At 52.2% G+C, this 27,780-nt stretch overlaps 1 protein-coding gene across 1 annotated transcript; it reads left to right on the forward strand.

The window, feature by feature from the left end:
• The first annotated feature begins 815 nt into the window (after window positions 1–815).
• Window positions 816–27,780, forward strand: Arap3 (ArfGAP with RhoGAP domain, ankyrin repeat and PH domain 3). The gene is given in 35 exon segments (XM_005069208.4): window positions 816–878; window positions 3,067–3,462; window positions 3,464–3,570; window positions 3,675–3,736; window positions 3,871–3,932; window positions 3,934–3,983; window positions 8,434–8,628; window positions 8,767–8,836; window positions 9,069–9,189; window positions 9,287–9,471; window positions 9,554–9,660; window positions 10,125–10,324; window positions 10,425–10,510; window positions 10,634–10,816; window positions 10,958–11,093; window positions 11,651–11,767; window positions 12,086–12,233; window positions 12,321–12,423; window positions 14,396–14,615; window positions 15,245–15,308; window positions 15,502–15,665; window positions 18,122–18,334; window positions 18,918–19,023; window positions 20,262–20,409; window positions 20,665–20,733; window positions 22,155–22,229; window positions 22,320–22,434; window positions 24,456–24,584; window positions 24,664–24,797; window positions 24,921–25,003; window positions 25,097–25,132; window positions 25,798–25,861; window positions 25,951–26,088; window positions 26,316–26,354; window positions 26,778–27,780. Coding segments are annotated over 34 exon segments (4,398 nt in total). The 5' UTR covers window positions 816–878; window positions 3,067–3,282; the 3' UTR covers window positions 27,267–27,780.

The following is a 27,780-nucleotide window of genomic DNA, read 5'->3' on the forward strand; positions in this document are numbered from 1 at the left end:
TGACTCACAGCCAACTTCCTCTCATAATACAAACAGGAAAACACACTGGCCAGCACACCCTCAACCCTCCAACACCACACATACCGAACGCTGGCCCTGCTCTGAGGGGGAAGTATCTGGGGCGGGCGCTGGGGGCCAGACTTCAGCGCTGCAGCTTTTGCAAATGCTTCAGGGAGGAGAGAGGCACACCCTCCCGCCAGCCACCCAGCCCCAGCAAGTGTTAGGAAGAAGCTTCTCTCAAGAATGAAAAGCATGTGGTATGGCCACTGTGCTTGTCCGAGAAAGGCAGCCTCGATTTGGAAGACCCAGGATAAGAAGAAACCCAGGCTGAATGCTTGGGGCAATAGAAGCCGTTGAGCTTCCTCGGCTAGGCCTCAGCACGGAGTGGGGAGGCCCAGCAGAGAGAGGGGTCCTCAGTTCTGGAGGCACTGTCCATTCTGCTCTCATCCCCCATTTAACTGGGTGCCTGAGCCGCCCACCCTGCTGAGTGCAGGAGAGGGGCCCATAAGGCTTCAGGCCCCACACCTTCCCCCTTGGCAGGACCGGGTGCAAAGTTCCTCCTCAATGCTCTTTCTCCTGGTTTCGACTCTCTACCTCCACCTCGCCCTCGATCTCAGTCCCTTTCCCTGAAGTTTCTGAGTCCCTACTTTTGTTCTGGAAGAAAGCAGAGTGCAGACCCCTGATAAGCAAGGCGGTTGGGTAAGGGGCCCAAACCACCTGAAGGCGGGTGCTTGCACAAGGAGCGGCCAGCACTCGAGCTGTCGGGGCGGGGCTGGGCTGTCGGGGGAGGGCTGCGGGGAGGCGGCGCTGGTGCGGCCGGACCCCCCTGCCTCGGACAACGCGGCGGGCACCCGGGAGCTGACGGAGGCCACAGCGAGGTGAGGACCCCGATCCCTCGGGCCCAGCTACTCAGACTCCACCCCATCACCTCCGGGACCTCTGTGGGCTCCCAGAGCCCCTCGGTGTCCGCACCCTTCTCCTCCTCTCTTTCCTCCCTGCCGTGACCCGCCCCTCCTTGTTGCCAGGCCTCTGCCCCCTCCCTCCTTGCCCTCCCCCAAGCCCGCGCTGTCCCGCGGGGACACACCCGCCCGCACCTGCCACCTCCATCCCGCAAACACCTCCTGGCTCCCAGACAGTGCCCAAATGCCCTTGAGCCCAGACTGTCACCAAAAGAGTGGAATCTGACTCAGGGCCCGAGGTTTGACACCCCACACCCCAGTCGGGCTTGGGGATGGGACCCAAGCGTAGAGAAGCCAGAACTGACCCTGAGATGGACCGGGAACCCTGGACCAGAACCCAATAGGAGAGCAGCCGGGATGGGAGCAGCAGAGGCCAGGCAAGGGTCAGAGGTGGCCAGACACACAAACAGAACTTAAGACTTGGTTAGAGTACAGGCAAGCTTTGTAATACAGGGCAAATACAGAGGGGACAAAGCTGAATTTTGAGAGATGTAGGTGGAGGTAGAGCCAAGGAGGGACCAGGACAGGACAGTAGGAGAACTGAATCTGAGATGGACCCAGGGTATGGAGCCGGATTAAGGGTAGGCTGGCCCAATGGGACAGGGCTGTGAAGACCCTATCACAAGGGTAGGGAGAAGACAGGCTCAGAAAAGAAAGATTTGGAGGGGGGAGGGAAGAGAGAGAGAGAGAGAGAGAGAGAGAGAGAGAGAGAGAGAGAGAGAGAGAGAGAGAGAGAGAGAGAGAGAGGAGAGCTCACACTCCTGAGTTAGTTTGGGTGTTTCTGTATGTGTCTTCACGCTGCTGAGTCTGTGTGTGTGTGTCTCACGCTGCTGAGTCTGTGTGTGTGTCTCACGCTGCTGAGTCTGTGTGTGTGTCTTTATGCTGCTGAGTCTGTGTGTGTGTGTCTTTACGCTGCTGAGTCTGTGTGTGTGTGTCTCACGCTGCTGAGTCTGTGTGTGTGTGTCTTTACGCTGCTGAGTCTGTGTGTGTGTCTCACGCTGCTGAGTCTGTGTGTGTGTGTCTTTACGCTGCTGAGTCTGTGTGTGTGTGTCTTCACGCTGCTGAGTCTGTGTGTGTGTCTCACGCTGCTGAGTCTGTGTGTGTGTCTTTATGCTGCTGAGTCTGTGTGTGTGTGTCTTTACGCTGCTGAGTCTGTGTGTGTGTGTCTCACGCTGCTGAGTCTGTGTGTGTGTGTCTTTACGCTGCTGAGTCTGTGTGTGTGTCTTCACACTGCTGAGTCTGTGTGTGTGTGTTCTCACACTGCTGAGTCTGTGTGTGTGGTCTCACACTGCTGAGTCTGTGTGTGTGTCTTCACACTGCTGAGTCTCTGTGTGCTCATGTGTGTACATGCTTATACACGGGTGGTGAACAAAGCTACTTGGGTCACCTCTCCCCTTGGTCACTGATTTGTACAGTCAGGTTCTCCACCCATCGCTGTTTCCTAGGTGGCCTCTGCCCTGACCAGGACCCCACACGCTGGGATTAGTTGGGGCCCTCTGGGCAGCCTGACCACAGCAGGCAGGATGTGGGGGTGGCCAGGCTGGAGGGACAGGAAGGAAGTCTGAGGGGAGACAATAGGTGGAAGGGGAGGAGGAACAGGGAATGACCGGGATTAGGATGTCCACCCTGAAGCTCAGCTCTGGAAACCAGTGTGAGTGGAGTCCGTTTCTCCTTCTCCCTCTCTGGCTGCCCCTCTCCCGTCTCCCTCTGCAGTTAGACCCGGCCCCCTCAGTGGTCCCCACTGCTTCTCCACCTCCTGGCCCTGCCCTGCTGCACCCCAGCGTCTTGCTATGCTTCCTCAGCTGAGCGCACAGAAAGCAGGGGCAGAGCTGTGGGGCAGGCGCTTGGGGACCAACACCAGCACCACCTGCTGTGAGAACAGGCCTCATTTTCCTCAGTAAGGAGAGAGTCTGTTCTGTGTCCTGAGATGATGGCTCTGTCCCCAGGTCACAGCCTTTGGGCATTCTGCTTTAAAAGAACACTGGAGGCTGGGACCCCCATCCAGGCCTCAGACCTTGGTGTTGGGAGGGGGGATCTCATCCTGAGCCCTCCCTTCACCCTGAACCTCCCCCCAGCAATGGCCTGAGAGCCCATGGCTGCCCCTCAGGACCTGGACATCGCTGTGTGGCTGGCTGAGGTGCATCTGGAGCAATATGCCGACACTTTCCGACAGCATGGCCTAACTACGGCTGGTGCAGCCCAAGGCCTGGGCCACGAGGAGCTGAGGCGTCTGGGCATCAGTGCTACTGGACACCGGAAACGCATCCTGCGCCTGTTGCAGGAGGGCTCTGAGGGTCCCGGGGACTCCCAGGTGGATAGCACCATGGAGTCACCACCAAGCCCAGCCCCGGATGACCAACCCCCCAAGCCTGTGCCCAAGCCCAGGACAGTGTTTGGACTCAGTGGCCCTGCCGCTGCCCAGAGGCCTGGACTAAGCCCAACTTCCTGGGATCCAGAAGTATCCAGGGACTCAGGATGCAGCCAGAGGTCCTCTCCTCTCCTCCCCTTCCTCCTCTGGACAGCCTTCAGCCCTGAACACCATGGAGATGATGCCCAATGCCATCTACTTTGGCCTGGACTTACGAGGTGGGGCCCAGGCAGTTCAGGACGTGTGAGTTGCTTTGCTACCTAAGAATTTGATCCTGAGTAGAGGAAGAGATCAGCAGGGCTTGGGGACCGTCCTTTTCCTTTAGTAACCAACAAAATTCTTTCCAGGACTCCAGACACTTCTCAGGCAGCTGCCCCAACCCCTGCCTTCAGGCCCACAATAGGTACAGGTAGGCAGGTTGTTCGAGAGTAATCCTGCCCACCCCCAGTCTCAGACACTCCCCCTTGGCTCCCCCCACCCCTAGTCTCAGACACTCCCCCTTGGTCCCCTCTTCCTTCTCACCCCCCTTCCTCACCCCAACAGTGCACATCATGGACCCTGGTTGCCTGTACTACGGTGTTCAGCCCGTGGGGGTCCCAGGAGCCCCCCGATAGGAGGGACGGCAGAGGCATCTGTCAGGACAGAGCTGAACACAGGTGAGTACTCAGAGGGGCAGTGGCGGCAGAGGGAGGAAGCTCGAGGAGCAGCTGAGTTCACCACGGGGGCCACGTGTCCTGTCACTCATCAGATGCGCTCTGAGCGTTCCCTTGGTGGCAGGCAGGCTCTGAAGATGTGGGACACATATAACTGACTCAGTTTTGCTCCCGGGCAGCTTGTGAGTCAACAGGGTAGACAGACCACGAGAGACGTACACACACATAAACAGATACATAATTAAAATCCAAAAATACTGCTCCCATTCAGCGAACACTGAGCACTGTTACATGTCAGATAAAGACACCTAGGGAGATCAGCATTATATGCAGAAATCCCTTTTAAAACGTCTTTTCATTGTTGTTACAATGTATTTTTATTTAATGTCGTGTGTGTGTGTGTGTGTGTGTGTGTGTGTGTGTGTATGTGTGTATATATACACACACACAGGTGTTTTGCCTGCATATGTGTTTCCGTGGCATGTGCATGCCTGGTGTCTGGGAGGCCAGAAAAGGGTGTCAGATCCCCTGAGACCAGAGTGATAGACAGCTGTGAGCCACCCTGTGGACACTGGGAATTGAACCCAGGTTCCCTGGAAGGGCACTCGGTGCTCCCAGCAGTTGAGTCATCCTGTTCTTACAGGAAGGTAGTTAATAGATGCTTTTGTTTGTTTTTCAAGACAGGGTTTCTCTGTATATCCCTGGATGTCCTGGAACTCTCTCTTAGACCAGGCTGGTCTCAAACTTGGACATCCACTTGCCTGTGCCTCCTAAGTGCTAGGATTAAAGGCTTTCACCATAACCACCTAACAAATGTTATTTTTTAATACAATGTAGTAAAACAGGTTTAGGGACCTATGGGTCAGGGAGTTATAAAGGACTGTAACTTTTCGGTGAGTTATGGGGCCATTAAAAGAATCCCCTGAGCTGAGGAGACCACTCAGTGGGTAAAGTGCTTGTGCATAAGCTTGAGAACCGAGTTCAGATCTCCAGGACTGTCCTGCAGGAGCCAGGCAGCAGCATACATTTACAACCTCAGCGCCACAAGGGCGAGCAGGCAGCCCCCTGCAAGCTCTGCGGCCGGCCACTCTAGGTGAATTGCTGGACTCCAGGTTCAGCGAGAGAGCCTGTTTTTAAAAGTAAGGAGAAGAGCAACTGAGGAAGACACCTGACATTACTCTCTGGCCTGCACATGCGTTCGAGAGCATACACACATGCATACGTATGTACGCACATACATACATACATACATAGACATGTACATGGGTGTACAACGGGGGTGGGGAGAGAAGGGGATGAGGGGGCGGGTAGAGGATAATATCTGAGCAAAACTGAAGGACCTAATTGAAGAATTGGCTGTGAAGAGTGCTGAAGGCAGTGTGTCCTAGACGAGGGAATGCACAGCTTGCAGAGATGCAGGTGCAGTGGGAAGGCGGTGCGGTGGTTGGATCAGGTGCATCTGGCTGAGAAGGGGTGATGGCGGAAGTAAAGGGGCCCCATGGGTAGGACCTACAGGGGTGACGTGGGAAGCCACCGGAGAGTTTTGACTTAGATTGTGATGGGGTGCCTCTGTTTGCTTTGCTGGTAATGATGTGGAGCCTGTTACGAGTGGGTTTTGTTTTTTTGGTTTTTTTGTTTTTTTGTTTTTTGCAATAATCTAGGTGAGAGGTCTCAGAGTGCAGTTTTGGGAGTGGGGTTGGTGAGAAGTGGCTGCGCTTTGAGGGTAAAGTGTCATGGGTGTATGGGAGGAAGACAGCAGTCAGGCATTCACGTTGAGGGCCTCATGATGAGTCTCTGCTGTCCTGTATGGTAACCACTAACCACATGGGATTGCCGAGCATGTGAAACACGCGGGTCTGCACTGAGAAGAGCTAGAGACGTCAGACGTCTGCCAAAACCCTGTGCTAGATGAGAACAGCACATACAGAAAGAAATACCTTAGTAATCTTTAGTGCATGTGCGGTTTATGTTTATGTGTGCACATATGTGTACACAGGTGCGCTTGCCCATGCATGCATGTGTGGAGGCCCCACAGTGGTCCTTTTCTTTGAGATGGGTCTCTCAGTGAACTGGAGTTTAGTGACTAGGCTGGCCAGCAGCTGAGCCCTGGGGAGTACCTACCTCTGCTTCTCGTCGCTGGGCTACAGGCATCTAGTAGGTGCCTAGCTTTTCATGTGTGGGGTCAAAAGTCATGTTGTCAGGAACTTTATCGACTGAACCATCTCCCCACCCTCTCTTAGTGATGTTTATATTGATTACATTGGATATATTGGGTTACATAAAATATGCACTACTAAAATTAACTATGGGAAAATAATGTTAAAAAGAAAACATCCCACTGACCGGCTTCCCTGTGCGCTCCCCGCTCCCACCAGCGCAGTGTGACATTTTAAGAATTATTTTATGTGAGTGAGTGTTGTGATTGCATGCACATCTGTGCTTGGCTGTGTACCACTTGTATGCCTGTTACTCTCACTGGCCAAAACAGGATGTTGGCTCCCCTGAACTGGAGTTATGGATGCTGTGAGCCGTCATGTAGACTCTGGGATCAAACCTGGTTCTCTGCGAGAGCAGCCAGTCCTCTTGGCTGTAATGAACCATCTCTCCAAACCCAGTATTTCCTTTTTTTAAGTTGTAGTCCTTGTTGATTTCTGTTGGATAATGAGGTTCTGGGCACCTAAGAGTTCATGGGGTTGTGGTCTGAGACAGGAAAACTGTGTATCAAGCAAGAGGAAGAAGAACTCTGCTTTATACATGGGATCTGAGGTGTTTAGTACATCTAAGAGGCAAGGACAAGTAAGACTGCTGTCCATGTCTGCCTATCATTTGTGTGGGGCATCTGAGTCACAGATTTCAATATGGAGATTGTCGGCACTTAGAGGGAGTGTAGGGGAGAAGAGACCCAGCCCACAGCCTCGATGTCCCCCTACATCCAGAGGCTTGGGGAAGAGGAAGAATCATTAAGCAGACTGAACCAAAATAGCCAGAGAAGGAGAAGGAAACCTAGGAGATGATGATGTCATGGGAGCCAGAGGGAGGGCATAGTGAGGAGGGAGAGGCCAACTGTGTCCTGCTGCTGAGTCGGCTGCTGCCTAATAAGCTGGGACTGAGAACCGACCTCTGGGATCATGGAGGGGGCCTTGACAAGGAGCGGAAGAGGTGACAGCCTGACGACTGCATTTAAGAAAGAATAGAGAGAAGACAGTTGGTGGTGGTGCACGCCTTTAATCCCAGCACAAGCGAGGCAGAGTCAGGCAGATCTCTGAGTTTGAGGCCAGCCTGGTCTATGGAGTGAGTTCCAGGACAGCCTCCAAAACAATACAGAGAAACCCTGTCTCAAACAAAGGAAAGAAAAAAAAGGAAAAAGAAAAAGGAAAAATAAAAGGAAAAAAAGAGGAAGAATAAATAGGATTAGAAACAACAGACAATATTACTGCACTTGTCTGCAAAGATTTGGAATGCCTGTTAAGGGCAGAAGTGAAGAAAACAGTTTTTTATATGGGATGTTGTGTGTGTCTGTGAGTGAACAACAACAATTTGGTGGAGAGGAAGGTGAGAAACCCCCAGTAATGTCTTGGTGCAGGTGAGAGCTGTGGAATCAGGTGTGGAGGACAGAGTGGCTTTAGACAGGTGTTTACTACAGTCGCGGGAGGTAGGCAGACGTGTGTGGGAAACCGGATTCACGTGGCGCTGTGAGTCTGTGGGGTTCCTGTCTGATTGCTTCAGTTTCTCAGTGCAACAGGAAACAAACGGGGTAGAGTAGCCCTGGAGGGTGAGAGCGCGCTCAGGGAAGTGTGGCAGATGTGTTCTAGGTTGTGCAAAGGCCCTGAGGAGTGGGAAGAGTCTGGCTGGACTCCAGCAAAGGCCAGGAGGGGTAAGGCGAAGTCAGGAGTTTTGTTCTGCGAGTCCTCGCAGCCCATGCGTAGAAATCCGAGTTTATGTAACTACGAATGGGGCCTTATTGAACGGTTTCACCTAGAGGAACACAGTGGTCTCATTTGCACTTCTCAAAGAGCACTAGTGGCTTTGAGGGAAGGGGTTGTGGGAGGCAGGACAAGAATGAAAGTAGGTGACCAGTGGGACAGTTTGTCTCATGCCAGTGAGAACCGATGGAAACTAATTCAGGGATAGAAAGCCAAGAAGAGTTTGGAGAAACAGCAGCAGTCATGCATGTTGATGAGCTGAGGCCAACCGCAGCAGGATGGCGTCTTGTGGGCCTTTCCCACTTCCAGAGGAGAGAGGCTAACTTCTCCCTCCAAGTACGCTCAGGAGGAGGCTCCATGGCAACCTTTTGGGCCGCCAGCTTCCTCACCCCACTGGTTTACAAAGCAGGTCTCCCGCCTGCCAGATGTGCTGTAGGTGCTGTGGGCGGGGCTGGGGACGTACCAAGGGATTGTCAAGGGCACCTGGTTTGACCTGCATTCCTTCCTCTTGCATCCACGATGCTTGGCAGGCAGGGTGTGGAGACACGGGAAGATGCTGGCTATGCCAGCCTCGAGCTACCTGGGGACTCCATCCTTTCGCAACCCACCCAGGATGCAGAAGAGACCAGTGATGACCTCATTTCACCCTATGCCAGCTTCTCCTCCACAGCGGATCGTCCCATGCCTCTGCTCAGTGGCTGGCTGGACAAGCTCTCGCCTCAGGGGTAGGGCTGCTGGGAAGGACAGGGAAGGGAAGGGAGAGGATGAGAGCTGAGAGGTAGGGCACGGGTTCCAGGCCGTGCGCTTCGCCCACAGCATGCGTTTTCAAACACTTAACTGATCTGGGCCTCTTCCTTCTTCAGAAATTATGTGTTCCAGAGGCGTTTCGTGCAGTTCAACGGAAGGAGTCTGATGTACTTCGGCAGTGACAAGGTAGGGACCGGAGCTCCTACATGGGTACCAGCGAGAGGATAGGGAGGGCTGAGAGAGGCTGAGGACCGGAAGGATGGGAAGCCCATGGAGGAGAGATGGCCACAGCGCTCAGTGTCAGCATCTGAGGTGGCCGCTCAGCAGCTGTGACCGTGTGGATTGAATGCTGACCTCATGGAAGTTCAGTCCAAGTCGCTCAGCTCCCGACCCCTGGGTCACTGGACTTTCTCCCCAGGACCCCTTCCCCAAAGGTGTGATCCCTCTGACTGCCATCGAGATGACCCGAAGCAGCAAGGACAACAAATTCCAGGTCATTACCGGTCAGAGAGTGTTTGTGTTCCGCACGGAGAGTGAAGGTGAGGGCCGGAGCCCACTGGGTTACCGTGGGAAGGAGGCTGGGTTGGCACAGGCCCCACTGACCTGCTTCCCTGCCCCCTCCCCCGCTCCCACCAGCTCAACGTGACATTTGGTGCTCCACATTGCAATCCTGCCTAAAGGAGCAGCGCCTCCTGGGCCACCCCCGCCCGCCTCACCCACCACGCCCCCTGCGCACTGGCCTGTTGGAGTTGCGTGGACACAAGGCCAAGGTGTTTGCTGCCTTGACCCCTGGAGAGCTGGCGTTGTACAAGAGTGAGCAGGTAAAGGGGGCTGGGCAGGAGCCCATGAGCCTGGCCAGCTCATTCCGGACTCTAACGGTGTTGTGTGCCCTGGCCCTGCTAGGCCTTCTCTCTGGGCATCGGGATCTGCTTCATTGAACTGCAAGGCTGCAGTGTCCGAGAGACCAAGAGTCGAAGCTTCGATCTGCTCACCCCCCATCGTTGCTTCAGGTGGGGTCTACACTGGTGAAAGGGGGGACTGGGCTTTCCTCAGGGGAGATCGCAGAGGCACAGAGGATCGGAGGCCTCCTCAAAAGGATATCAGTGGGGATAAATGGTGAGGTGACGGGCGTTCAGGGAGCAAGTTCAGGAAAGGAAGACGGGCATGCAGTCAATGGCTGGAGTTGCTTGCCTCGCATGCAAACACCCAGAGTCTGAACCCCAGCCCAGCATACGTCAGCTGTGACAGTGCATGCCTCTAAGCCCAGCCCCGGGAGCCAGAGGACCACAAGTTCAAAGTCATCTTGAACCATATAAGTTTGAGGCCAACCTTGGATAGACGAGACCCTGGCAAAAATGAAATAAAAATAATATTTCTGTCCCGGAAGTGGCCTCTAGTAACTCCTGTAGGAATGGCCACTGGGATAGGATGTGGAGGGAGGTCCATGCCCATGGACTGGCTGTCCACCCCTCAGCTTCACAGCCGAGTCTGGGGGGGCTCGACAGAGCTGGGCGGCCGCTCTGCAAGAAGCAGTAACGGAGACCCTGTCTGACTACGAGGTGGCTGAGAAGGTCTGGTCAAATCGGGCAAACCGACACTGTGCGGACTGCGGGGCCTCCCGCCCGGATTGGGCTGCCGTCAACCTGGGGGTCGTGATCTGCAAGCAGTGTGCAGGTGAGCGAGAGGCGGGCCTCAGGCGGGAGAGAGGCGGGAAGAGGGGCCGGGCCGTGGACTTGGGCGGGACTCCCGAATACTCTACCTCACACACTTGCAGGTCAGCACCGGGCCCTGGGCTCTGGGATCTCCAAGGTGCAGAGCCTGAAGCTGGACACGAGTGTCTGGAGCAATGAGATAGTTCAGGTGAGGGGTCTGAGGAGAGAGTCTGGGGAGGGACGGAAAGGGAGCATCCAGAAGCAGACTTTGGGTCCAGCTTGGGGACTAGGCTGTTTGGAGACCTCACCTTTGCCCCTTGTCATCCTGTAGTTGTTCATTGTCCTGGGAAACGATCGCGCCAACAGCTTCTGGGCAGGGGCACTACCCCCAGGTGAAGGTCTGCACCCAGATTCAGCCCCTGGCCCTCGGGGAGAGTTCATCTCCCGAAAGTATAAGCTGGGTCTCTTCCGGAAGCCCCATCCTCAGCATCCGGATCACAGCCAGCTTCTACAGGTAGGAGGGACAGGTTGGTGTTCCCGGGTGGGGGTGCAGTCTGTGCTGAAGGGCCTAGGCCTGGGTGATGCGGCTGCTTCCGGTTCCTGGAGGAGCTCTTGGGCTGTGTATGAGGCTGACCGAGGCTTTCCTTCCCCGTAGGCGCTGTGTGCAGCTATGGCGGGACCCAACTTGCTCAAGAACATGACCCAGCTCCTCTGTGTAGAAGTCACTGAGGGAGAGGAGCCCTGGTCCCCTCCGGCCCTCAATGGCAGCTTGCATAGCCTTCTACCGTCAGGTCATTCTCTCAGTAACTCATCTAGGCGACCCCACACCCGACCTGTGACTTGTTTCTTCTGGAGGGGGATATTACCTCACTCCCCTATCTATCTCAGTGGCAGACTTGGCAAGGGATGACTGAGGAGTGCCTGAGGTTACTAATTATATAGTCAGGATGCACCCAGGTTAGTTAGTGCCCTGCCATCTAGAGCATCAACCTGCCAGACAGCTTTCATCTTCCTGGGGACATTCTTCTTGCTTGAATAAGTAGTTGATCTAATGATTTTTGGCTTACATTTGTCAGGCCAGATAGGCCAAGACACTCAAAAATAGCCGTGCTCTGCAGTGCCTGCCTGGGTGGGTGGCTGGTGGGGAGAGAAGTGGTCAAAGCTAGGCTAGACGTGTCCTCGTCCCGTCTCACTCTTCCAATCTGGGTAGTGAGGGACTCACTCCCATCGGGCTGCACTCCATGCTGTTAGTGGAGCTTGGCCCACGGTCTGGCTGCCTTGGATGCATTCTCCAAAGGGACCATGCCATCCCTGCCTTGTCCTCCCCTGATCACTCCTTCCCCTGCAGACCCCTCCCCTGGAGTATACAACGAAGTGGTAGTGCCTGCCACTTACAGAAGTTTCCTGTACTGTGGTCCCATCAGCAACAAGGCTGGAGCCCCACCCCTGCGCAGGGGCCGCGATGGTGAGCAGGAGCCAGGGCGTGGGAAGACACACGGGCAGGGAGTGGGTTAGGTGTGAGCGTGCTGCTGAGAGACGGAGGGGCGGGCCTGGAGTGGGCTGAGAGAGGGACCAGGTCAGGCCACAGCACTAGGTGACAGTCAGGCTGTCTGGGCCAAATATCTGCTCTGCAGTCAGGCTCTGCTGTTTGTGTCTGTGTGACTCAGGCCAGCTGTAAGCCTCGGTCTTCCCATCTGCGAGCCGTGCTCACATACAAACCCACTTGCCAGCCTGACTGTGACGCTGGGTACCTTGACAGCTCCTCCATCTCTCTTCCACTTAGCCCCTCCCCGCCTGTGGTGTGTGCTGGGAGCTGCCCTGGAAATGTTTGCGTCAGAGAGCAGCCCCGAACCCCTCAGCCTTCTCCAGCCCCAGGACGTTGTATGTCTAGGTGTAAGCCCCCCACCTGCTGATCCAGGTGACCTTGACAGGTGACACTCCTCTCTCCACTCCCACTCTTACCATGCCCAGCCTGGGAGCGCCCTCCTCGTCCCCTGCTGACCTCCTCTTCTCTGCAGATTCCCATTTTCCTTTGAACTCATCCTCACTGGGGGGAGGATCCAGCATTTTGCCACAGACGGAGCCGACGGTCTGGAGGCCTGGATCAGTGCAGTGGGCAAGGTGAGGAGGCCCCTCCCCATCTCCCAGCACCCATCTCCACCGCTCCCCCCCCCCACAGGTGATGTGGGCTGGGTTCTTAACTCTGTGCTTTCAGAAGCTCCCACTCAATATCTCATTTAATTTTTATAACCACCTTGGGAGGTTTTTTTTTTTTTTTTTGAGGGCTGACCTGGAACTTGCTCTTGTAGACCAGGCTGGTCTCGAACTCACAGAGATCCTCCTGTCTCCGTCTCCCAAGTGCTGGGATTAAAGGCATACGCCACCACCGCCCGGCTGGAGGTATTTTTAATAATATATTTTATGAAAGGAAACAGTCTTTTTTTGTTTATGTGTTTTGTCTTTTTGAGACAGGGTTTCTCTTTGTAGCTTTGGTGCCTGTCCTGAACTCAATTTGCAGACCAGGCTGGCCTCGAACTCACAGATAACCCACCCTCCTCTGCCTCCCGAGTGCTGGGATTAAAGGCGTGCAGTGCACCACCACTGCCCAGCAAGAGACACAGTCTTAGAGGTTAGGAATTCTTTTGACCAAGAGCTAGGAAGTACAACACGGAAATTCAAGCCCACATCTGTGGAGCTCATGACCCATCCTCCCTGGGCTTCGGCCTCTTCCCCAGGGCAGCTGCCCTCACTCTTACCACCATCTTCCCGCCCCAAGTTTTCCAACGGGCAAAAGCTCCTTTTTTTTTCTTTAATGGAACAGGGTCTTGCTATGCATTCCTGGTTAACACGGAGCTTGGTTTGTATGTAGATCAGCCTGGCCTTAGACTTTAAGTAATCATGCTTCTGCCTCCTGAGCACTGGAATATCAGGCATGTGCCACCGTGGTCGTCTGCGAGCTACTTTCATAAATCGTCAGCCTCTGCTTTAGCCTCCTTTCCTGGAAGTAAAAGGTTGGGCTCAGAGCCAGACATCCTGAGATCTGAGTCCTACAACCTAGCCCCAGGAGCTCTTCCGTGTCTGCAGAGTGGGTGTAACGATTCGCCCCTAGGGATGAGGGTTAAGTGACAAGTGAGGCCCACACACAGTAAGCCTCTAAGTGTGGGCGTTGAAGTAATGGTGGTGATGCTGCTGATGACGACAGCCTCTCCCACCCTAAAACGGCTTTTTCCTGAGCTCTGCTCACCTTCAACTTTTCACCTCCTGCCTTCCTTTCCGCCTGACAGCCTCTCAGAAAGTTGTGTGCAGCCTGCTGCCCTCCCTAACCCCTGTGACTGCCTCCCTCTGCCTAGAAGTTCCAGAGCTGCTGCCCTGAATGCCTCTTGCGACTTCTTGTGTGCAGTGGCCTGGAGCCATTTTCTGACCTCCCTGTGTCATCTCTGCTGCGGCAGCTGGCATTCCACTCTGCTCCCCAGGCTGTGGTCTCCTGGTCATGTGTTCCAATCCATGGTAGCCTATGCACCAACCTTAGGAGGAAGCATTTTGAATCCTTCATAGCTCTTTGGCAGAATGGTTTCACTTGTTGAATCTAATTATACAAGTTAAAACAGAGAAAACCCATCTCAAAAGACAAAACAAAACAAAACAAAAGGCGCGAGCGTGTGTGTGCGCGCGCACGTGTGTGTGCACGCGCACCTGTGTGCATGTGCGTGCGTGCATGTGTGTGCGCGCGTGTGCGTGCGTGTGTGTGCGTGCGTGCCTGTGTGCGTGCCTGTGTGTGCGTCTGAGCGTGGGTGTGCCTGTGTGTGCGTGCGTGTGCACGTGCGTTCGTGTGTGTGTGTGTGTGTGTGTGTGTGTGTGTGTGTGTGTGTGGCGGGGAGCCAGACAGCCACCCAGGGTGTCCTGCATGCTGGGGCATACTGAGTGAATCTCTTCCCTGTCTTCTCCTCTCCTCCCTGGCTTCTGCTTTGCTCTCCCCATCACACCTGCTCCCCTTTTCTTCTGCTCTCCCTTCATGGTTTCCGGCTCTTACTTGCCTCCCCAACCCGTTGTCTCTGCCGTCCCTCCCCACCGTGCCCACCTTCTGCCTCCACAGTGGTTCTCCCCGCTAAGCTGTCACCAGCTGCTGGGTCCTGGGTTGCTGCGGATGGGGCGCCTGTGGCTGCGGTCCCCCTCCCACGCGGGCCCGGCCCCTGGACTCTGGCTGTCAGGGTTCGGCCTCCTTCGTGGTGACCACCTCTTCCTGTGTCCAGCGCCGGGCCCCGGCCCCCCAGCCCCTGAGGACATGGTGCATCTGCGGCGTCTACAGGAGATCAGTGAGCAGGGGTGTGGACAGGGCTACAGGGTGGCCATGGGCGCGTTCGAGACCCAACCTTTTTCGTTTGGGGATTCGTATGGGAAAGAGCAGAATGCAATAGCCCAGACACAAGTTCTGAAGTCAGACTACCTAGATTTAAACCCCATTCCCACCAATTCCTAGCTTGTGCACTGGAAGAGTTACTCAACTTTTCCATGCCTTGGTTTCCTAATCTTAAAATGAACAGTAGAAAGACCTTCCTCCAAGGGCTAGAGTAAGGTTCAAATGAGGAAATACATAAAACCTTTTATCACAGAACCTGGCAGGAGGCAACTCATAAGTACTCAGTAAGTATTGCTGCTGGCTGGGGACTAGGATGAGGGACTGCGCACCTTCACTGTTGTCTTCTGAAAGAGGAGCGTGCCAGATTAATGTGGGAAGAACTCTGGGAACAAGAGCCCCGGGGCTTAGCTCAGCTTTGCCATTTTATACCAAAAAGTGTAAGGCAAATTATTTAACACCTGAGCACTCATATGTAACAGGGTTTAAAGTGTGTGGGGGAGCATCATCTGGTGCCTACACACCTAAACTACCTCTGAGTTTTCACTGTGATGATGCTGATGATAATGTTTAAGGATTCTTCCATAGGTGTGGTCTCTGCAGCTGAAACTCCAGACAAAAAGGAGCATTTGGTCCTGGTAGAGACAGGAAGGTAATGTTCTACTCATCTGTGACCCTTTGAACCCAGCTTCCTTTCAACCTTTCCTTCCTGCTTCCTTCAAGTTTCTTCCCCTCTTCAAGGAACTATCTGGGGTTGGTGTTGTCGCCCTCTGCTGGTAGCTCTGGGAAGTCAGCTTCTGTTTGATCTCTGGAGCTGGCTCTGACTCATGCTTCTTGGGTCTCAGGACCCTGTATCTGCAGGGGGAAGGTCGGCTAGACTTTGCAGCATGGAACACAGCCATTGGGGGTGCTGCTGGAGGGGGTGGCACAGGGCTGCAGGAGCAGCAGATGAGCCGGGGAGACATCCCTATCATCGTGGACGCCTGCATCAGTTTTGTCACACAGCATGGTGAGTGGGCACTGATGGGCAATGAGCCAGCGGGAGGGGTTGGAGAAGCCGCTCTTGCATGGTGTGTGCGTGCGTGCGTGCGTGCATGCGTGCGTGCGTGTGTGTGTGTGTGTGCGCGCGCGCACACGCGCGCGCGCATGTGTGTTACATGACATCAGCTGGCCTTAGTTCCCTCATCTGTAAAATGGAACCAGTGGTCCTCACTTTCCAGTCCAGTGTGATGGTGCGATTTTGAATGTCAAGCGATGAGCACAGGGTCTGGCAGGCTGTCCCTGCTCAGAGGTGGCGCTGGCATAGAGTGAGAAGAACACAAGCAATGTGAGGTTTGAGATGTGGGCACCGGGTGGAGGCTAAGCTGGGCAGACACAATCCCTGACGGTCTGAACAGAATGACTCTATGGGAGACAGAGTGTCCAGGACTCGGGATCCAATGAATCTACATTCCATATGAACTCTTTTTAGGAGGATGGATATTGAAAAAGAAAAATTCATAGGAAACCAAAGGGGGTTTGATCCCCAGAATCAAAACCAACCAAAGAACTAAACAAAACATCTGGGCCTGCTAGCACAGGCCTGTAATTACAATTGTTCAGTAATTTGAGGCAGAAGGATTCTAAGTTTAAGATATTCGGCCAGTTCAAGGTCAGCATAAGCAACTTAGTGAGAGCTTATCTCAAAATTAAAAATACAAAAAGGGCTGAAGGTATTGATTATGGATAAGGTTTTTACCTAGCATAGAAAAGGCCCTGGGTTTAATTCTCAATATTGAAGGGGGAAAAAACACCTTTATGAGCATACAAAGAGTTGTATTTTACCATTCATGGGCAATGGATAGTCAGTGGCTAATGACATTCTCGCGACTTTGACAGTAACCTCATCCAGTGATCTCACACTCACTGGAGTCTCCTTGCTCTTCACTAGAATTCATATGCGGAATTCAATCCGAGGCCCCCAAAAAAGGCCCTAGAGTGGACATGCCTTTCCCTCCAAGGTCTTTGCATTGCCCTAGACAGATACTGGCTCAGGTGCTACAGTATGGCTGTCAGTGAGGCAGTTGGGGAACCAGGCTCACAGACTACAGGGGAAGATGGGTATTAAGAAAACAAAAACCACCAGCTCTTGTTATTTGCAGGAGTTATGTTCTACAAAGCCACTGCAAACACTTAATTAACTTGAATACTGAATCTTAGTCCCAAGGGAGAGGCAGCATGGGAGTCCTCTGAACTTCTGGGTACAAGATTTTTACCAACCAATCCATAAAAAAAAACCCTTGTTTGTTATGTCTTGTTGTGTATAGGCATTTTATTTAATGCATATGGTTGGTTCATTGACACTCAATTCAAGGTCAAGATGCACACACTTGTACCTGAATGAAGCTCATTTAATGTTCTCTGAAAGCCACATTACAAGATTCTCATACTTTGCAACACTACCCAGCGATTCAGCATTCTCCATACTAGAGAGAGGGAATTTTTAAACAGCAAAGTCATCAACAGAAAGAAAAGGAACACACGACCAAATATTTCATAAAAGGGATGTGGCTGGGCCCACAGCTCAGTGGCAGAGTGTTTGCCTAGTATGTGTGAGGCCCTGGTTTCTATCCCTAGTTCCTCAAAAAGAAAAGAAAAAGGATATTTATTTATAACCTGAGACCTTAGCTAGGAACATGTGTGTGGGAAAGGATTGACTTTTTCTTTACTCTGTATATGTTACAAGTTGACCAGAAATACACATTGCCCTCTGTAGCCACAGTTTCTACATCTGTGTATTCAGCCAACTAAACACAGAAAATATGAAAGAAATTGTGGTGACTGTGCATACTTTTTTTGTAATTCTTTACAATGTATTAGGTGTTACAAGTAATCCAGAGATGATTTACATAGTAATATGTAAATGTACCACTTTATGTAAGAAACTTAAATGTCCATAGATTTTATTTATTATTTATTTACATATTTAATGTGCATTAGTGTCTTGCCTACATGTATGTGTGTAGGGTGTTGGATCTCCTGTAACTGGACTTACAGACAGTTGTGAGCTGCCAGTGGGTGCTGAGAATTGAACCTTGGTCCTCTGGAAGAGCAGCCAGTGCTGTTAAGCCATCTCTCCAGCTCTGAATCCATAGATTTTTGTCATTTGAGGGAAGGGCTGCTGGATCCAATCCCCCCATGGAAACTAAACAACGACTTAATGATATTAGGGTTACAAATAAATTCTGTTGATCGGGTGAACCCTTAATTTTAGAGTGTGTGGACATGAAGCTACAGCACAGTGGTTATGCCATGCATGATGTGGGGTCTAGAGAGGACTTTCCAGTAGGGAGTAGAGAACCAAGACTGGTCTAGCAAGTAGCTGAGACCAAGCAGCCACATAGCATGGGGGTCATAGAGGGGCTGCTGGGTGGGTGGTGTTCTGTCTTCACACAATATGGAACAGAGACTTCTGGTTGTTTTCAGGGCTTCGGCTGGAAGGTGTATATCGGAAAGGGGGTGCTCGTGCCCGTAGCCTGCGACTCTTGGCTGAGTTTAGGCGGGATGCCCGGTCAGTGAAGCTCCGACCACGGGAACACTTTGTAGAAGACGTTACTGACACACTCAAACGCTTCTTTCGAGAGCTTGATGACCCCGTGACCTCTGCTAGACTGCTGCCTCGCTGGAGGGAGGCTGCAGGTACTTCCAGAACTCAACCGAGATCTCCATCTTCTTCCATCGCCCACAAAACTCTCCCACGCCAGGGCGATCATGCAGACACCGGCTTGGGGAATGCCCTAGTGTGCTTTCTAATGATGTGGTAAACACCATGATCAAAAGCAGCTTGGGGAGGAAAGGATTTTCTTGTGTTAACATTTCTGTGTCACAATCCACCACTGCGGAGAAGAGCCCGGGCAGAAACGCAAGCAGGAAGCATGGAGGAAAACTGCCTACTGGCTTGCTTGCCATGGCTTGCTCAACCTTCTTTCTGACACCTGTGCACGGGTGGCACCACCCACACTGCACTTGGCCCTCACAAAGGTCAATCATTAACCAAGACAGAAGCCCCCACAGACATGCCCAGAGGCCAGTCTGATGGAAACAATTCCTCAGCTGAGGTTCTCTCTTCCCTGGCGACTCCAGCTTTGTGTCAACACAGTGAGGAAGGATGCAGAGAGAGACACATCCATTCTGGGTTTGTTTCTCAGAAGATCTCTGCCCTCCCTCAGCCTCCATCCTCTCTTCCTGGTTCCTCTTCAACTCTCTTCTCCTTTCTCCCTAGAGCTTCCCCAGAAGAATCAGCGCCTGGAGAAATACAAAGAAGTGATTGGCTGCCTGCCTCGAGTCAACCGCCGAACACTGGCCACACTCATTGGGCATCTCTATCGGTTAGTACGGCCAGGCCCTCCCAGCTTCGTTTCCCAATCCCTCATCACTTCAAACCAATGCCACAATTTCATCCACGAATTAGTCATGCAACAGCTGATGGTTTGGAGAATAGACTTAGGGACTATGTAGACTTAGGTTCTAATCAGGCCCTCCCATTCCAGCCATGCGATCTTAGGTTAGTGTCTGAGTTAGGTAGGGTTTCTAGTGCTGTGAAGAGACACCGTGACCGTGGCAACTCTTCTAAAGGAAAGCATTAATTGTGGTAGCTGGTTTACAGTTCAGAGGCTTAGTCCACTGTCATCACTGTGGGAAGCATGGCAGCGTGCAGACCGACATGGTGCTGGAGAGGGAGCTGAGAGCTTTGACTCACAGGAAACAGGTCTTTCTCACTGGGCATGACTTGAGCATGTATGGGACCTCAAAGTCATCTCCAACAAGGCCACACCTCCTACTAGTGCCACTCCCTTTGGGGGTCATTTTCTTTCAAACCACCACAGTCATCAGTTCTCTCTGAGCCTCAGTCAGCTAGTTTTTAAGAGGAAAGTGATGAAATAAAGTTTCCGCCTGACAGGTTATAGGAAAGTGAAATGAAATAATCCATGTGAAATTCTTAGTCTAACACGACATGTCGTAAGCTTCAGAAACATTAGAAACCATAATTATTATTTTTATTAGTCTATGCCGGGTAAGGAATTGCCTCTAAGAAATAAAGATTATTAAGACGCAGACCTACCTTTACCAGTCTATTAGGAGAAAAAAATTGTGAAGTGGGGTGAATCCCTGGCTACACTGCATTGATTATGCAATATTACAGAGGGTTGCCAACTGCAGGACCATTAGTATATCCAGTCCCTTGCCTGGGTTTCCAAATAAAACTCCATAAGGTGTAAAGTCACACCCATTCATTTCTGAGTCCCATAGCTTCTTTTGCAGTACAACAGCCAAACTGAGAGGTTACAGCAGAGAGTACATGACCTGAGGGCCTAGAGTATCTATTCCTGTCCTTTACATAAAGACTGTGGACACCTGCTCTACTAATGGTCACCCATATCTTAACTATGTCCCAGAGATATTCCAAGCCCCTTAACGCCTGTGCTGTATTACTCACTGATGTATCCCCAGCATTGAGACTAGACCCTGGCACGCAGTAGGGACAGAAGTGTCTGCCCAGTTAATGGGTATGTTGGTGAAGTGGTGAGCATGGGCTGGCCTGACTCTGGTGCCTGTCTCTCTGCAGGGTACAGAAGTGTGCGGCTCTAAACCAGATGTGCACACGAAACCTGGCCCTGCTGTTTGCACCTAGTGTGTTCCAGACAGATGGGCGGGGGGAGCATGAGGTGCGGGTACTGCAGGAGCTCATCGATGGCTACATCTCTGTCTTTGATGTAAGGCTTTCCCAACCCAGCCACACAGCCCCTCTGCCCTACCCCTGTGTCTCAGAGTCTGAACCCATATCCCCAAACCCTCACCTACTCCCAGAGTCCTGGGCTGCCTCTCCCGCAATTTCAACCCCAACTTCCTCTGACCACTGGTTCCTGGCTCTTCAGGCCTCCGATACTCTTAACCAGCTTCCCTTTGACCAGTGCCCCACTCCCCTCCTTTCCCAGCAGCCTCAGAAATAACGTTTGGCCGTTTTGCAGATTGACTCTGACCAGGCAGCTCAGATTGACTTGGAGGTCAGTCTCATCACCACCTGGAAGGATGTGCAGGTAACCTGCCCTGCCTTAGACCTCTGAGTGGGGCAGGAGAGACAACATCATAGGACATGAGCCTCTGTCCGCTGAAGAAAGCTTCCTTTCAGTCTGTCTTTGTGTACACTGACCCTTGGCTCTTCCATAGATGGGGAGTCCCCAGGAGGGAAGGGCTTTGGGTAGTGTGTTACTCCATTTATGCCACCATGAGGATTCTGCAGTACCTCACTTTCCCCGTGACACTGAGTATTTAAAACAAGGGCCTCACATAGCCTAGCAAGTAGTCTCTCACTGAAATACACCCCAGCACCCCTTCAAAGTGTGGTAGTCCCTGTCTGCAATCCTAGCACTCGGGTTGTGGAGATTGGAGAATCAAGAGTTCAGCCACATAGATATCTGCAGGCCAGGGATGGAAATGTAGCTCAGGTGACATGCTTGCCTAGCTTGCATGAAGTCCTCAGTTGGATCCCCAACACCACAGAAAAAACCTGGCATGGTGGTGGTATGGACTCAGGCGTTACACTTGCCTGCCCCTGTCTCCTGGCAGAATGCGCTCAGGCCGTACTCTGGTCAGCTCAGGGTTCCATGGCTGTGTAGTCTGCAGGCAGGTGCAAAGAACCCCTTTAAAAGACAGACCCCCCCCACTAACACTCTCTTTCCGGCTCCTCTTTTTCCCTCTCTTTCTGCTCTCTCTTTTCCCGCTGTTCCCTTGGGGCAGACAGGACTTTTCCTGTCTCCCTCCTCTCTTCTGTCCTCTCTCTGTCTCTGTGTCTTTTTACCTCTTTTCTTTCCTTCTCCCCTCCCCTTTCTAATAAAACTCCTCATGTAAGCTCTGTCTGCCTGGTGTGTTTGTCCCTCCGCCTCCCTCAACCTTGCCTGCCATGGAATCCGTTAGTTCCCCACGCATTAACAGGTGACACATGCCTGTAATCCTAGCACTCAGACAGCAGAAGCAGGAAGATCAGACGTTTAAGGTCACCCTCAGCTACATAGCAAGTAGGGCCAGCCTGGACTCTATGAGACCTGTCTCAGTTCAAGGTCGTTGTGAGACCTTGGGAGATTTGGGGTGGGACAGGAAGACTATTGTTTAAAATACAACAGCAAGTACTGCTGAGGACATCCTAAATTCCAGGCATCTCTGATCTCATTTTAGCACCACACAATTCCTTTAAGTAGGTAGTCTCATTTTTTTTTTCAAATAAAGAATTGGCTGGGCGTTGGTGGTGCACGCCTTTAATCCCAGCACTCGGGAGGCAGAGGCAGGCGGATCTCTGTGAGTTCACAGGTCCCCCAATCCTGGAGTTCTAGTTAAAGGCCCAGGGCATGTTGGGAGTGAGAGCTGGAAGGAGACCTTTGTTGGGGGAGGTACATGGGAGGTCATCTTCCATCTGGGTATTTTGTAACCTCTCTGTCCTCCTTTATCCCTGCCCCCCCCCCAGTTGTCCCAGGCTGGAGACCTCATCATGGAGGTTTATATAGAACAGCAGCTCCCAGATAACTGTGTCACCCTAAAGGTCAGTCTTTAGGGATTGGAGGGGAGAGGAGAAAGGAGAGGGGCAGGTGCAATGGTCTAATCAGCATGGACTCTCTTGTCTGTTTGCTAGGTGTCCCCAACACTGACTGCTGAGGAGCTGACTAACCAGGTGCTGGAGATGCGAGGGACATCATCCGGGACAGACTTGTGGGTGACATTTGAAATTCTTGAACACGGAGAGCTTGGTGAGCATGATCACACATTTTTGTGTGTGGACACATGACAAGGTCATCAATGACTTCTTGGTTACCAAATGTAATGGCCATTTTACTAGTCAACTCATCCACATGCAAAGGTGTTCATGAGGTAGATCTTCCTTTTCTCAGCCTTCTTCTCTTGGCTTCAGCAAAGGTTTCCTCTCTATCTCAAAGGAAGTTCCTTTTCCTCCTTTGCCTGGATTGAAGTGTTAGAAGGGCCAGGAATCAATACTGGGCCATTTCTTCTTTTCTACCTGCATTCTTCCCCATGACTTTAAATACCATTAGCTGACACCCAAATTAATTTGGGAGAGCTGAAAACTCTCTATGTAGATCAAGTTGGCTTTGAACATATGGAAATTCTCCTGCTTCTTTGCCTCAAGTGCCGGTATGGCAGATATACACTAGCGTGCCTGGCTGACAGCCCATATTTTTACCTCTGGCCAGATCTGTCTTCTGTACTGCAGACTTACATACCCATTGCCTACTGACACCCCCACATCCCACAGGGATTTCAGCACCTGAGACAGACATTTCTTCCCTTCCTTGGCCCCTCCTCCAATATAAACCCAGACTATTTTCTGGTTTCTCTTTTTCAGCAAATAGTACCACAGTTCACTCAGTTATCAACTCCAGAAGCCTAAGGGTCCTATGCCCACCCTTCTTTATCTTCCTACTCAATCCACCAATTAATTAGTCCTATTGATTGTATTAAAATCTATCACTTTTCTCCATCTCTGTTGTTTCCACCACTCTGATCGCAGTCACCATTATCTTTCTGTCTCCCAATATGACCCACAGAAAGAAACACAGTTCTAGACTAGGAACAGCTAGACAGTGCCCCGTTTCTTAGCCTCTCTACAATCTATTTTCTGAAGAGCAGCCAAATGAACATTTCAAGTATAAACAAGATCACACTATTCCTATGGCTAGAACCTTCTGCTGGGTTCCTAATGAATTCAGAATAAAACTCAAAAGTCCTTATCGTGGCCTGCCTCGAATGCGTGGCTGTTGATTACTTCCCAGACATCACCTCACATCAGCCGTTCTCTAATCTGTTTGCCGGAGCATGGTGCGCCCTCTCTACCACGTTGGCGGTTGAACACAGGTATTTGAAAATGCAGTCAAGCATGCAGCCACCAAGTTGTGTGCGTCCCTCATCTGGCCACACTGGCTGTTTGGTTCCCCCGAGAAGAGTGTCTTGACTCATGGCGTTTGTTCTTACATTTCGTCCTGTAAGCTCCTACCTGAAGCTGTGGTGTAATCCTAGCAGTAGGGAGGCGGAGCCGATTGGAGGACAGTCTGTTGTAGATAGCTTCCAGGCCAGACAGGGCTACACAGTGAGACATTGTTTCAAAACAAAGAAATGTCCCAAATCAAAAAATAAATGAAAAAGATCACCCATGCTCTTAGATACAGTTTGCTTTGCTTACTCTTTCAAATGTTAATGATTAACCTTTCATAGACTGAAGAACCTCATCTAAAAATGCAACTTCTAACAGGCCTTGCCTGGCTAGTCTGGCTCACTTGCTCACCTGCTTTTCTGTTTGTCCCTTCGTTTCTCTGTGTGTCTCTTAAATATTGTTTATTTCAAAGTGATTACCGGGGGCTGGAGGAATGGTTCAGTGGTTGAGAGTGCCAGAGGACCAGAAGTGGATTCCAAGTACTTACATTAGGTAACTCTAGCTTCCAGACACACACACACACACACACACACAATGAAAATATATCTTTACATTTTTTGAGTCATTACTGGTCTCTGTTTTGCTTGATTATTGGTTTATCGTTGGCTCCTTCATTAGGTGGCAACTTCAAGAAAGTGGGTCATATGTATCCTTCTCATAGGTATCCTAGGGACAGCATGGTACCGGTCACAGCATCAGGGTTAAAATAAACGTCCGTGGTTAGATAAGTGGATGAACAAATGAATAACTAGCGGAAGGTGAGGTGGAGACCCCGGACTTTGGCTAGTTTTTGTGATCACTGCCCACCTCAATATTTCCCTTCAGAGAGGCCACTGCACCCCAAAGAAAAGGTCCTAGAGCAGGCCCTGCAGTGGTGCCAGCTTCCAGAGCCCTGCTCAGCCTCTCTGCTCCTGAGGAAAGTCTCCCTGGCACATGCTGGCTGCCTTTTTACAGGTGAGCCTCCTTCCTCAGCCCAGCATTCCTCAGGCCTCTCTCCCGGAGCCTCTGCCCAGCACTGCTTTTCTGTGCCCAGGGGTCCGGCGTGAGAGTCCACGGGTGGGGCTGCTACGGTGTCGAGAGGAGCCGCCTCGCTTGCTGGGAAGCCGCTTCCAGGAGAGGTTCTTTCTGGTGCGAGGCCGCTGCCTGCTGCTACTCAAGGAGAAGAAGGTGATGCTCCAGGCTAGAGGGGTGGGATGCTGGGTGGCGGTCAGGTCAGGTATCGGGGCTCTACCTGTACCAACCCCTTGTTCTTGTGCCTATCGATCCTGCCACCTCTGTTCATGCTCTCAGAGCTCTAAACCAGAACGCGAGTGGTCTCTGGAAGGTGCCAAGGTCTACCTGGGAATCCGCAAGAAGTTAAAACCCCCAACACCGTGAGTGGTCCTCCCTAGTCCTGACCTAGGGCTCTCTTGCCATTACCTCTCTGGTTTTTGGTTACCCTATCACTGGTTCCCTTTGCCTTTCAGGTGGGGCTTCACTTTGGTACTGGATAAGATGCACCTGTGAGTACCTCCTAGCTTCCTAGCTTCTCTGACTCCACCCCATTCTTCACCCCATTTCGTGTCCATGCATGCGTGCATGTGTGTGTGTGTGTGTGTGTGTGTGTGTGTGTGTGTGTGTGTGTGTTCTTGAGTGCAGAGATCAGAGGTCAACTTCAGGTGTCATTCACTTGGACCTGAGGCTTGCCAGTTAGACTAGGATGGAAGCCCCAGCTCGGGAATAACAGGCACTAGCCACCATCCCTGCATCAGCTTTTCTTTTCAATCAAGAAAGTGCATGTGTATTGGGCCATTTTGCCTGAATTTATATCTGTGCACCATGTGCATGTCTGGGGTCCACAGAGGCCAGAGGAGGGCATCAGACCCCCTGGAACTGGGATTACAGATGGTTATGAGTCACCACACAGGTGTTTTGAGTTGAACCCAGGTCCTCTGGAAGAGCAGCCAGTGCTCTTAACCACTGAGCCATCTCTCCAACCTCCTCCTCTTTTGACATGGGTGCTGGGGAACCCAATGCGGTCCCTATTCTTGCATGGCAAGTACTTCATACTGACTGAAAGCTCTCCCTAGCCCTGCCCTGTCCTCTTTCCTGCACTGTCCTCTTCTCCATTCCTCCATGCTTAGTGCCAGGACCCCCTACATTTCCTGAATCATCACTCTGTCCACAGCTGTCTGTCCTGCACTGACGAGGATGAGATGTGGGACTGGACCACAAGCATTCTTAAAGCCCAGGTGAGAAGCAACAGGTTGAAGGCTGGGCTTCTGGTGCCTCCCGGTGCCTCCCAGGTCCTCGCGTGCCAAACCCTTCACTGTCTCCTCAGCACGATGACCAGCAGTCGGTGGTGTTACGTCGGCGATCCTCCTCTGACCTTGCTCGTCAGAAGTTTGGCACTATGCCCTTGCTGCCCATCCGCGGAGATGACAGTGGAGCCAGTCTTCTCTCTGCCAATCAGACCCTGGTGAGCCCCTGCCCCCGCGTGTCCTAACCTCCTGATCCTGCCCTTGCCTTTGTCATGTTGCAGGAGGGAACAGCGTGCCTCCGTGCCAGGTGCCCGCCCACTCCCCACGGCCCCCCCACCCCCGTCCACATTCACGTCCTTTGTGCCCTCGCGTCCTACTGCATCTCCTGCTGTCTCACTGTGTCTCCGTCTCTCCCTCCCCGCACCCCCACTCTGCCCGTGTCCAGCGGCGGCTACATAACCGGAGGACCTTATCCATGTTCTTCGTGAGTATCGTGCTTGCCCTGGCTTTGTGTGCGTTCTGTGCCGCCTACGCCCTGGTGCGCTCGCTCCGCTCCGTGTCCTGATGAAGGCCATCGGTGCTACTACGTAACAAAGGACAGTGAGGGGTGATAACGATGAGGAAAGGAGAGAGTGGTTACAAATCTGAGAAACAGGAGGAAAGGGTTTAAGGGTTCTGGAGCCAGAAAGATCCGAATTCAAGCCTCACCAACTATCATTTCCTTACTGTGTGACCCAGGGCAACGTAAACCCTCCGCATCTCATTCTCCTATAGCAGGACCCACTTGCATGGGATGTTGTGCATCCAAGTATTTTGTAGAGTCTGAGTCGAGGGAGAACTTGATTAAGGATTAATAATACCGCGACTCTAACATTGTGCCCATCCTTGGTGCCCCATTCTCATCCAGCCAATGAAGTCACCCCAGGGGTCTGTAGAGGAGCAGGAGGAGCCGGAGGAGCCGGTGTATGAGGAGGTCGGGGCTTTCCCTGAGCTTACCAAGGATACGACCACCTTCTCTTCCACATGGGAGTGGACAGCCAAGCCAGAGACACCCCTTGCCAGCCACAGGTCCTTTGACCAAACCCCTGTCTCCAAAGCAAGCATGTTGGGCCAGGAGGAGAAGACACCCGACTCTTCTCCAGGACCCCCTTCAAAGAGCAGTCCTCAGGCACGGGGATCCCTGGAGGAACAGCTGCTCCAGGAGCTCAACAACCTCATCCTGAGGAAGGGAGAGCCTGCCACATGTCCAGAAAGCCCTTCCCAGCCCACCAGCCCCCAAGCCCCCAGCCCCGCCAGCATTCCAACACAGGCACCCAGTTTACCTCCCCAAACTCCCCACACTTCCAACCCAGCCTCTCCCATGACCCTAGGGCCAGCAGTTGAGGAGGTGGGGTGACCAAAGGAGAAGCCAGGCTCTCAGCATGGCAGAAACCACTGGGAGCTGCTTCTGCCCTGGATGGATGACTCTGGAATCCAGTGTGGTACCGTGGGAGGAGCACTGAACAGAGACCCCTGGAGACTGTGTCTCAGGGAAGACCATGGCCCTTTGTGGCCCAGCCCATCTGTCTATACTAGGAAGTCACTAAAATAAGGAGAGGAACAAACAGCAAACTCTGCTTCTGAGCTATAAGCCCTAATATTTTTCCTCAATAAGAGCAGCTCCTGCTTTATATATTTGATAAAGTGGTTCAGTGAGAGGTTTGGGGAATAAGGATGTTTGTACTGCATTAAAGAAAAACATACATTTGGAAGCTAGAGATATGCATGACGTCCAAATCTATCTTATTCCACTTCCCATGTACTGAAACTACCCTCGGCCCCGAGAGTGGGGTGATCGATCGAGGTTGGGAACTGGGGCAGAGGGGAGCCAAAAAAGAATGGGTCTCTATTAATAAACTTCAGAACCAAAA

The sequence above is a fragment of the Mesocricetus auratus genome, unplaced genomic scaffold (assembly GCF_017639785.1).
Source record: "Mesocricetus auratus isolate SY011 unplaced genomic scaffold, BCM_Maur_2.0 Super-Scaffold_6730, whole genome shotgun sequence".
NCBI classification, from domain to species: Eukaryota; Metazoa; Chordata; class Mammalia; order Rodentia; family Cricetidae; genus Mesocricetus; species Mesocricetus auratus.